This window comes from Ascaphus truei, chromosome 12, assembly GCF_040206685.1.
Source record: "Ascaphus truei isolate aAscTru1 chromosome 12, aAscTru1.hap1, whole genome shotgun sequence".
In the NCBI taxonomy this organism is placed as follows: Eukaryota; Metazoa; Chordata; class Amphibia; order Anura; family Ascaphidae; genus Ascaphus; species Ascaphus truei.
In genome coordinates this window covers 18,576,497-18,588,640 of record NC_134494.1, presented here as the reverse complement: position 1 = coordinate 18,588,640, position 12,144 = coordinate 18,576,497, and the positions used below count along the sequence as shown (strand labels likewise).

General features: G+C 40.7%; 1 protein-coding gene across 2 annotated transcripts in view; it reads right to left on the bottom strand.

Annotated features, from left to right (window-relative positions):
* Positions 1-1,338, bottom strand: part of MUC2 (mucin 2, oligomeric mucus/gel-forming) — a 63,167-nt gene extending 61,829 nt beyond the window's left edge. For both annotated transcript variants that reach the window (XM_075566857.1, XM_075566858.1), the window contains exons 1-2: positions 1,231-1,338; positions 538-799 (exon numbers count right to left, since the gene is read on the bottom strand). In XM_075566857.1, coding sequence (XP_075422972.1) covers positions 538-799; positions 1,231-1,306 — 338 coding nt within the window. In that variant the 5' untranslated portion in view covers positions 1,307-1,338. The remainder of the gene's footprint in view (positions 1-537; positions 800-1,230) is intronic.
* Between the last annotated feature and the right edge of the window lie 10,806 nt (positions 1,339-12,144).

Below are 12,144 nucleotides of genomic sequence, written 5' to 3'. Positions count from 1 at the left end.
AAGAGGTAGGAAGCAGTGAGTGAGAGGTTTGAGGAAGTAGTGGAGACAAGAAGGGCAGAGAGGAAGCAGCAATGAGCAGAATACAAGAGGTAACCAGGGAGATAGCAAGAGTGTACAACTGATATATAGGGAGGTGTAAGAAGGAGAGCACAGGAGGAGAGCAGTGACATAACAAGAGGTCTGAACGCAAAAGTCGAGCGGTACAGAAAGGAGACAGTCCTAAGAAGAGCACAGGAGGAGAACAGAGAGATACTGTAACAACAGGTCAATCTGAGGAATAAAGAGGGACAGAAAGGAGACAGCCCTGAAAAGAGCAAAGGAGGGGCAGGGACAGAGCAGGAGATCAGAACTGAGATCTATGGAGAGGCAGAAATTAGCAAGCCCTAAGTAGAGCTCATAAAGAAAATAGAGAGAGTTCAGAGCCAAGATTAATGGAGGAATAAAAAGATGACAGCCGAGAGCAGAGCACAGGAGGACAGTGGGACATACTATAACAAGAGACACGAGCTTCAATAAAGTTGTCAAGCATGGACTCACATGGCTCCATTCACCACCACCATTTCCTTCTTCATTTGAATGATGACATCCTTGATGGCGATGATGATCTTGTCAATGACTGGGTGGCCCCCAACCATTGTGCGTTGGACGTGGACGGAGAAGTCCTGGTAGGATTCCCGGCAGTCCGAGGCCAGGTTGTAGGTGCAGATCCCAGGGAACTGGAAAACATCCCCATCAAAGGTCTTGTAATGAAAGTTCCCCCATGTGCTGCAGACGTAGTGGCCGTGGTTATGAATGCGACCTATTTGGTGTGGGCAGAAAAGGAAAGGGTTAGTTGGTGGGAAAAGCTAGTCTTTGTAGAGGAAGAAGCCTACTTGAGTTACTAGGTAATAGGATCCAAACATTAGAGTATAGACTCTATATGGTATGTACTCATAGTGTCGGTCGCTTTTATTGTGCACACTGTCACCGTATGTGGATGCCATGAAACTTTCCACCCTGTCACTTTTCTCCGTCACTATCCTTCAGTCTCTGTTCCCTTTACTTCTTCTCAGAGTGACTGTCCCTTTCTCTCGTCCTGCCTGTCAGAATATGCCCTCCTCTGCTCCTTCTCACAAGAACCATCCCTATTCTCTGTCACTGTCTCCATCACATCCCTGCCACTCGGGAGACATCGGGAATGTCCTGGAGACTTGCGGGAGCTTCGAGAGATTATAGCAGATACACCTTTACCTTTCTTCACTTCATAGGCACTTGCGAGGGCAAGTGCCAGCCACAGCACCCAAAGGCTGGTAAACTGGTACCCCATGAGGGCAGAGAGGACACAATGATTACAGGCTCTCACACCTTCCTATTTATAAGGCTCACTTGATGTCTTAATGACCTCAAAACAGGAGGAGCAGGAAAACCTTTAATCTTTACAATCAAGGTAAACACCACTTTTTTTTTATCTTCCTCCCCATGTTAAACTGTTTGGGAGGGATGTGCGGAAAAGATATTTATTTCCTTAACCCTTTCCTTGCTGAACAAGACGTCTCACTTTTTGGGCTGCATACAGAATTTGCGCACACAATCTGCCCCGGCCGGAGAGAGTTAATTTTACGTTAAGATCTCATTTTAAGCATTGTAAACTTAAGGAGGAAAAAAAGAACTTAAAGATTATTCTGACAATAGGTTTCTCTTATCTTCAGGCTTACCATGTGTAGCAGCTAATTACTTAACAACACGAATGTGTTTAAAGAGACCTATATTGTGTGGTTACATACACACGCACGACAATGTATAAAAAATACAATATACATCGACATCGTTTTGATTACACGTTGAAAGGAATTTTCTAATTCATTGAGCTGAAACCCAAGAGGAGGGCACTTAGACTATTATTATAAATTTGCAAACTTTTGCACAAAAAAAGTTCAACGTTCAAAGATTTAGCAAAAATATATACATATAAAAAATGAATGTTTGATATTTTTCCATAGTATTGAATTTTACTGTATGTCTTTATTTATATAGCGCCATAAATATACATAGCACTTCACAGTAGTAATACATGTTGTAATCATATAAATAACACATAATATAAATAACAGGTCATGGGAATAAGTGCTTCAGACATAAGAGTAACATTAAGGAAGAGGAGTCACTGATCCGAGGAGCTTACAATCTAATTGGTAGGTAGGAGAACGTATAGAGACAGTAGGAGGAAATTCTAGTAAGTGCGTCTGCAGGGGGCCAAGCTTTATGTATCATAATATATTATATACTATATAACTTTATATAGTATTAAACAAAAAATCTGAAACCAAAACAAATCGAGTTCCAGCAAAACCAAAATACAGGGAATATTTAGAGTGAAAGGGTCAGTCTCGCATACAGTACACATAGGACCAACATGACCTAATGTCAGTGACATGTTTAATGGGTCAACGGGTCAGTCCCATGTAGGACAAAAGTGGCCTACTGACATTGACAGGTAGGGACAGGTAGTCCCTCTAGGAATAAAGTGACCCAATTACAGTGACATTCAATGGGTTAAAGGGCCAATCTTACATAGGACCAAAACTGACCTACTGACAGTGACATGTGTAATGGGTCAAAAGGCTAGCCCCTTACACATATCCAGACATATAATACAAAATATTTTAAAAAAAAATCTTTTTATTAGTTTTTTAATAATATGAAACAATATAAATATAATAATTAAACATATATAGTAGAATGATGTGTATATATATATATATATATATATATATATATATATATATATATATATATATATAAAATATTTAAAACACTGAATACCATACTGTCAAATCATCCATATAATATATATTTAGCATGAAAGCAGGAATTTAATATTTTTTCATATTTATAATTTATTTGATATCACTTGATATTAGCCCCCGGTTGTCCTGGTATCATCTTTTGCTCTTGTGGTGCTGTAATTTCTTCACACACACAACCAATGCTTTCCCGGGTAAGAAAGCACAGAAGCAGCACTCAGATATATATAAAGCATAGACTGGATTGAAAAAGATACATTAGCACATATTGAATATGTGCTGCTGTATCTTTTTCAATCCAGTCTATGCTTTATACTGTATATATCTGAGTGCTGCTTCTTTGCTTTCTTACCCGGGAAAGCATTGGTTGTAATATATCAAGTTTATGGAGCATGCACCTTGAAATGTGACTCTTCGCTTGGAGTGCCTTCTGTACTGTTGATCATATATATATATATATATATATATATATATATATATATATATATATATATATATCTCATAAGTATTATTCGTGTATTTAACCCTTTTGACACCAGAGAGGACTGCAGCTCATTGTGGCACCGCGCGTTGCTGTCCCGTCTGCAAGCAAAAGGTTTAAGAAGGTAGTGCCTGAAATATTTTTGGGCTGTGCTATACAGTAGCTGCAAAAGAAAAGTGGATAGTAATCTTTTTTAACAATAATTTCCAGCGCCCGCGCCGTTATCCAAATCAGCGGCAGCAAAGTGCAAGTGGAGTTGAAATCCACTTCTCTAAATAGTGGTACAGAATATTTGCATAGCTATTCATCAATGACCAGACATATTGACCTAAGGCTTAGCTCTGAACATTTTTTATGACTCTGTGGAAGTGAACCCAATTTATTTCTAATCTCTCTCATTAACATATTAGTAACTTAACGAAGCATGACATCTACCTCTTTTTTTTTTTTAATAAAAGAAACCACCCACTCTGTGTGTAAGGATAAGTATGCCCACATCCTTGCCCGCCCTGCCCTCCACCCCCCAATAGTTTTGAGTTGTAAATTGCCACGACAATTTAGCAGTACATGTGATTAAAAGAGAGGCATTTTCACCCCAAGGCAATTTATGGAGTTATAGGGAGCGGTTATATGGAGCAATAGGAGGAGTTATAGGGAGCGGTTATATGGAGCAATAGGAGGAGTTATAGGGAGAGGTTATATGGAGCAATAGGAGGAGTTATAGGGAGGGGTTATATGGGGCAATAGGAGGAGTTATAGGGAGAGGTTATATGGAGCAATAGGAGGAGTTATAGGGAGAGGTTATATGGAGCAATAGGAGGAGTTATAGGGAGCGGTTATATGGAGCAATAGGAGGAGTTATAGGGAGAGGTTATATGGGGCAATAAGAGGAGTTATAGGGAGGGGTTATATGGAGCAATAGGAGGAGTTATAGGGAGAGGTTATATGGGGCAATAGGGGGAGTTATAGGGAGAGGTTATATGGAGCAATAGGAGGAGTTATAAGGAGAGGTTATATGGGGCAATAGGAGGAGTTATAGGGAGAGGTTATATGGGGCAATAGGAGGAGTTATAGGGAGGGGTTATATGGAGCAATAGGAGGAGTTATAGGGAGCGGTTATATGGAGCAATAGGAGGAGTTAGGAAGCGGTTATATGGAGCAATAGGAGGAGTTATAGGGAGAGGTTATATGGAGCAATAGGGGGAGTTATAGGGAGGGGTTATATGGGGCAATAGGAGGAGTTATAGGGAGCGGTTATATGGAGCAATAGGAGGAGTTATAGGGAGCGGTTATATGGAGCAATAGGAAGAGTTATAGCGATGAGATATATGAAGCAATTTGAGGAGTTATAGGGACGAGTTATATGAAGCAATAGGAGGAGTTATAGGGACGAGTTATATGAAGCAATAGGAGGAGTTATAGGGTGGAGTTACATGGAGTTATAGGGAGCGGTTATACGGAGCAATAGGAGATTTAGGGATGACAAAAGTATATAGAGTACTAAGAGTTATAGGACCGGGTATTTGGAACACTAGGAGGATATTGGCACATTATAAAGTATGCTTTATCGTGCATCAGTAAAGGTCTACCCCCACCCCTGTATGTAACAGACGTAAAGATTGTAAATAAGGTTTCATGAGATGTAAGGGGTGATACTGCATTTTCCATTCCCCTGAACACACCTTGTTTGTATAATCCTTGGTGAGTTCTACAGAAGCAGAAAACATTCTCTAACCATGTGACAAACTCCAAACTCACACATAACTGTGCATGTGTGTGGTCTGTGTGTGAATGTAACTGATTGACTGATTATGACTGTATTTGTGTACGTTTATATTTGTGTGCAGGAGAGTATTTTTGTGTGTGTTTGTGTATGTCTGAACAAGTGTGCATTCCCAGGAATGAACCAGTGTGTGTTTATTAGTCTGTAAGTGGGTTCGTTTAATTGAGTGGTCTGTGTATGGATGAGTTTATTTGTAAATGAGTGTGTTTTTTGGTCTGTCTTTTTGTTGGGTTATTTATTAGTGTGTTCTATGTGTGTGTTTTTTTAGGTGAGTGCATGTAAGTGAGTCTATGAGTAAGTGAGTGTGTGTCTGTGTGGCAGTGTATAGGTGAATGTGTGCGTGTGCTGATTTAGGGTTTTTTCTAAAAAAAATTCTGGAAAAAGCAAAAACCTTTAGAAGAAATGGGAGTATAAATTTAGAAAAGTTTAGTGCGTGTGTGTGTGTGTGTGTGTGTGTGTGTGTGTGGTTTCAGTGCATAATACCTACCACTGAGTTATAGTCTGACTGGGCATTCAGACATTTAACATGTTGCCTTACATAATTACCACACATCTTAGTTTCTTAGTAAAAGATCTGCCAGCTTAAACTAAATAACTAACATTTCTGCTAATTATGTAAGGCAACATGCTACATACCTGACGGCCAGGTTGTTTGATACACCCCACCCTTTGTTGTTATATAGGTAGAAGCAGGGGGTCTATTTACGGTATTTCTAAAGCTGATGGTGCAGATTGAGAAATGTCAGGTTAGTACACAGAGTGGTGAGAAAAAGCTTGTGAACCCCGATGATAATTACGGACATTCCATAGTTTTTACATGATAACCTTCTTGAATAAAAAACAGTCTTTTCTTAAATATCCAATAGAGTTTTTATTGACCAATTCCATGTCTTTTGAAACAAAATGATGTATGAATTAGGCCTACAATGAGTAATTAAGAGTCAGGGTATGTGCAAAAGACAGTGAAACCCTGGTTTTGTCAGCTAAATTAAACGGGATAATTAGTATCAGGAGTTTAAATAATTAGGTAGATCTTCAGGTATGAGTTTGGGAGGTCACACCCTATATAAAGGTCAGGCACTTTGTGAGTTTGGTCTTCATTATACAGCTGTGTGGAAACACAGCATGCCATGAAAAAGAAAATCTGAGTACTTCACAAAAGCAGTTATTGATACTCATCAGTCTAGAAAGGGTTACAAAACCATTTCTATGGATTTCAGGCTCCACCAATCCATTGTTGGACAAATGGAGACATTTTAAGACCATAATCACTCTACCCAGGAGCAGTCATCCTACCAAAATCTCTCCAAGACCAAACCGGCAACCCATTCAGGAAGTCACAAAGAACCCCAGTTTAACCCCAATGTTCAACACCTTTGCAAATTCAAGTGATTAATCCCTTGGGGGCCGCACGTATTGTATACCTCATTAGGGACAAGTATCAACATGTATCCACTCTACAACAATTCAAAAGTTGCAGCAACTTCTAAGACATTTTCTGGAAATGAACGGTGGCAAATATGATCTTTAATATGAAGAATATGAATCCAGGACGTGGAGAAAAAAGTGGAGCACAGCATGCAAAAAAACTGGGGCCAAGCACAACACCAATCAACCAAAAGCAGCTCTATTGGAATGGAGACAGCATGGATGATGGCAGGTAAGTCACTCTTCGTGATGATCTATAACATGTCTACATTTGGAAACCTGACTGGAGTCTTTGACACTGTGGTTTGTGAACGGGGTGACTGTTGCTATAAAGTTGATAGTCACGATGTCCTATCATTTCGGTTTGTATATTCTGGTGACACCCAATCCCTTAAGTAAATGACAGAAGGTTGTATAATTGTGTTGACATAAGATGTTATAATGTCCTAGCTGTCTTTTTAAGGAGATGTGAGGATGACTGTTAAAACACAGAGGTTTCCGACCCTTTAATTCCCTTGGAACACTTGTATTCTAATCTATAGTGACCCTTAAAAATGTATTGTGACTATGTGGAACCCCCAACCCTTTTATCCTACAGTATGCATGTAAAAATACCATAGCTATGTTAGAGTTTTTATATTTTAATAAACTAATATATATCATTTATAATACTATAGTGTAACATTTAACAACCAATTTGAATTATTAAATGAAAAAAACATGGCAAAATGAAGTTATTGGGTCTTGAAGAATAAAGTTTTAGCCATCACGAAACATGGTCTCAGGGAACACTTGTTAGCGTCTCACAGAAGAGTTCCTCAGAACACAGGTTGAAAACCACTTTTAAAATTAATGACATAGTTAAAGACATACAGATGTTGCAGAGTTCATCTGTCTTGCTGTTAACATACCATATCGCAATATTATAACACAGACTATATCACATTAGTAGCAGTAGTTTCCATAGGATTTAATTACAGTGTTTGACGCTGAATATCACTCCTGCTGGAGCAATAAACTTTGCTACGTCTGTGCAGTGTGTTTGGCCCTCAAATGCAACCTAAGTCAGTAAAAAATATGTGTGTATACATCTATAGACACAGATGGACAAACAAGACAGGTTTTATTGTTACAGTCATACGTACAGATATCTTCCCGGAGGTCCATGCAATTGACCAGGGAGGTACACAAGGCTTCCGTCACATCTTCAGAGTCTCAATAGCATTGGGAACATGCCTTCCATTATACTCAATGCCAGAAGTTAATTCCAGACCCCAATAATGGGGGATCTGGCGTGTGCGTAAATGTGGGATTGCCGGTACAACAAATCCCAATGTGGTGATCCCCCCCAGTGAGTCCCTGTACTAGGGTCCCCAGGCCTTGATACCACCACATCACTTTCCTCCCACAGGCAAAGGGTGAGAAATGGATCTTCCACACGGCAGTGGCCCTTCTAAGATAAGAGATCTACAATTAACAAACACTGGCACATTCTACAACATGATCAGATTCTGTCTGAGATTTGTCAGGAACAACCTATGTTGGCCTTTAGAAGGGGAAAAAATATATCCGATGCCTTGATTAAATCTGATGATAATTTTGTTTTACTCTATTACGCACTTCATGGTTCATGGCATACCAGGAAACTTTTGCTGTGGTAGTTGTTCCATTTGTACTGGAGATACGTTTTGCCATCCACACACTGGTGTAAATGTGAAGTTAAACGTAGGATTACGTGTAGATCTACACATGTAGTGTACTTTATTAAATGCCCTTGTGGGCTTCTATATTATTTATAAAATGTTTTACCAGGGTGTATTACATTGAGAGTTACCTCTCGTTTTCAAGTATGTCCTGGGCACAGTTATAATGACAAATACACGGTTACAAATATATAGGGTTATACAGTACATTATAAACAGAACATTGCGTGCACAGTTAAAGATAATATATATTATAAGCGTATATAACAGTTAGAGACCAGAGTCAAACGTGAGACAGCTTTGGTTTTGAAAGAACAGACTAGTGGCGGCATGAAGAGTCTCTGGTAGACTGTTCCAGTTGTGGGTGCACAGTAAGAGAAGGAGGAGCGGCCGGATACTTTGTTGAACTTTGGGACCATGAACAGTCTTTTGGAGTCAGATCTCTGATATAAGTGATAAATAATAAATAATAATAATAATAGCATGTTCTTGTACAGTGCTGCTAATTTTACGTAGCATTTTACAGAGACATTTTGCAGGCACAGGTCCCTGCCCATGGAGCTTACAATCTATGTTTTTGGTGCCTGAGGCACAGGGAGATAGAGTGACTTGCCCAAGGTCACAAGGAGCCGACACCGGGAATTGAACCAGGTTCCCCTGCTTCAAATTCAGTGCCAGTCAGTGTCTTTACTCACTGAGCCACTCCTTCTCCTCTGATGCATGTTGTATGTTGTATGTTGTATGGGTGAGGAGCTTGTTCAGATAGGCGGGTAGCTTGCCCAGAAAGTATTTGAAGGCAAGATAGGAGAGATTAACTTTGCGCCTAGACTCAAGTGATGACCAATCTAGTTCTTTGAGCATCTCAAAGTGATGTGTTTTATAATTGTATTGGAGGACAAAGTGGCATATTGAGTTGTAGAGGGTATCAGGTTTGCCAAGGTGAGTTTGGGGTGCCATGCCATATACTATGTCCCCATAGTCTATAATAGGCATCAACATCTGCTGAACGGTGCGCTTTCTGACCAGCAGACTTAGGGAGGATTTGTTCCTATATAGTATACACCTCGTTTGGCGTAGGTTTTGGATATCAGGGTATCAATGTGCAGCCAAATGTTAAATGGGAGTCAAACCATATGCCCAAATATCTGAAACTAGAAACGGGCTACGATAGTATTAGCGTTGGTTCTGATCTGTAGCTCCTTCATTGGAAGCTTTAGAAATGTAGCCTTGGTCCCAAATATCATTGTTATAGTCTTGTCAGTGTTTAGAAACAGTTTAATTTGGGAAATCCAATTTTCAAGTCTCAAAAAGTCAGATTGAAGTATGTGTCCAAGGTCATAGAGTGGTTAGGGCTGTGTGCGTATAAGATTGTGTCATCCACATACATGTGTATTGAGGCTCCCTTATAAGCTGTAGGAAGATCATTAATGAACACGGAGAAGAGTAGGGGCCACAAAACAGAGCCTTGCGGGACACCGCAGGTGATATCCAAGGGGTTGGAGTTAGTGCCCGAGATAGACACATGTAGGGATCTATCTGATAGGTAGAAATGAAACCAGTTTAAAGCATGCCTCCCTATTCCAGAGCACTGGAGTTTGTTTAGCAAGATAACATGATTAACAGTATTAAAAGCCTTTGCAAAATCTAGGAATATTGCACCATTAAGTTGTCCCAACTCCATTCCACACTGGATCTCATTGCAAACTTTTAGGAGGGTAATTACCGTGGTGTGTTTGGGGCGAAAAGCCAAATTGGAATTGTCTACGGAAATTTATCTTTAATTTGAGAAGCGCTTGTGTAATTTCCTCTTCAGATACTGGGACAAATTGAAAACTGTGGGCAATAATATGTTGGTAAACCTACAAGGATGCTCAAACAACACTATATTGAGCATAATAGTGTCATTAACAAGGGTACTGACCCTACAGTCTTGGTACAGCACTGTGTTTAACATTGCCTATAGCGGCAATGAGGGTCATGGGCATAGAAGTAGCACCTGTAAGGGGTGCCCTAGATAGGGATACAGCCCTTCTTAGGAGGAAAGCCTATTGGATGCATTATTTGCATACCAGGAATGGAGGTGGACTTAAGGAACAACAAAATCTGAAGTGTTTCCTTGACAGGCGTTAATTTTCTGTTTCAGTAGTGGATCCCTGCCTCTGTGCCTCCGTCACCTTCACCATCTTTGATATGTGCTGGAAGTCTTATCTTGGATCTGGAATGAGTTATATCATTAGCTGGCTCCATAATTGGTCTGTTTCTCTATGTTTGTTGACAGTGTTTATACAGTATGTTAGTTGGTTGATGTTGGTCATTTGATGTTGGGATTGTTGGTTTTTATGGGTTCTGTATACTTGATTGTGTTTACTTGTCAGGTTCGCCTAGACCTCCTGCCTAGCCATAGCTTCTTTGTCCACTGGGTGTGCTGCTGCCTTCTGTTGGCTCTGGGTTCCTCTGTCTGTCTGTCTTCTTGTTGCTCCTCTCTGTCTTATAGCTCTGCTTCCTGTCTTTTTCCTTTGCCTTTGCTTGAAGTCAGACTCCTTGCACATGCCGCTGATCCTGACCTGTTTCCTGTACCTGTACTTGAGTCTGTTCACAGTAAAAGCCCTTGCTGGTAATCTGGCTTGTCACTGTTTGTTCCTGTTCTCAGTCCCTGCCCCCAGACCTGTCCCTGCTGCCCTGTCCTGTTCCAGTCTCCTCGTTGCCGACCTCTGCTTGTTACCTGACTTCGCTACCTGCCGCCTGCCTCGGACCCCTGCTTGTTACCTGACTTCGCTACCTGCCGCCTGCCTCGGACCTTTGCTTGTTTCCTGACTTCGCTACCTGCCGCCTGCCTTGGACCCCTGCTTGTGACCCCTACTACGCTCGTGCTGTTCCGGCCACCGAGATCCTACCCGCCACAGGAGTCTCCCGTGACAGAAAGCAAAGGCCACTTCTGGATCTCGCTGGAACAGATTCTTCTTCTGCCTGCACCCTTTCCTGCCTGCTGCAGCAGACCACATCCGCATGGTTGAAGATAAGTACTTTAGTTTCTTTTTTGGAGATCCCAGTTGGGAAGGTTTTTTGTTGTTGCTGCTAGTGTTCTGCAAGAATTATTGCATTCATAACAAAAAAAAAACATTTGATCTGAGACTAGAACTGTTGCTGCAGAGACAATTGCAGTTTTCTTTGAGATTTTTCTTTTTGTGCAGTGCCTGGGTTAACTCTTGCAGTACCTGTTGCCACCTTTTAGACTCTGACTTTTCATCCCCTGGACAAGGCTTGTCTCTGCATCCCTGGTTGGACCACTGCTGTTCACAGGGTTCCCATTTCAAATGTTTCTTTTTAAATCCCAGTTGGGACCCTGAAGGTTTTGTTGCTGCAAAGGTTTCTGCGGGGTTTTTTGTGCCACTTTCTCCCTGAGAAGAATTCCCTATTACAAAAAAGACCCTTCCCTGCAGTACCTGTTTTTGCCATTTTGAGACATTCATTACCTGGACAGGGGTTTGTCTCTGCATTGTGGGTGGGCCACTGCAGATTTTCAGACTCTCACATTTCTATTTGGGACGGTTGCCTTGGCTTGCTGCTTTCCCTGGTTGGACCACTGCTGTTCACAGGGTCCTCATTTCAAAAGACAAGAGTGCTTCTATTATTTTGTTACTGCATACTGTGATTTTTCCTGCAATCTGTAGTTTTTCATATGATTGGTTCTAAGGTTTCAGGTTTACCTGCAAGTTCCCCTAAAGTTTGTTTCTCTGCAACATATGATATACCTACGCCCGATATCAAAAGTTTCAGATTTGACTGCAGGGTTCTCTGTCTGATATCCCTACGCCTGATATCAAAGGTTTCAGATTTGACTGCAGGGTTCTCTATCTGATATTCCTATGTCAAAAGTTTCAGATCTAACTACAAGTTTTCTCTGTATTAGTTTCCTGCTGTCTATGATATTTCTATGCCTGATATCAAAAGTTTCAGATTCAACTG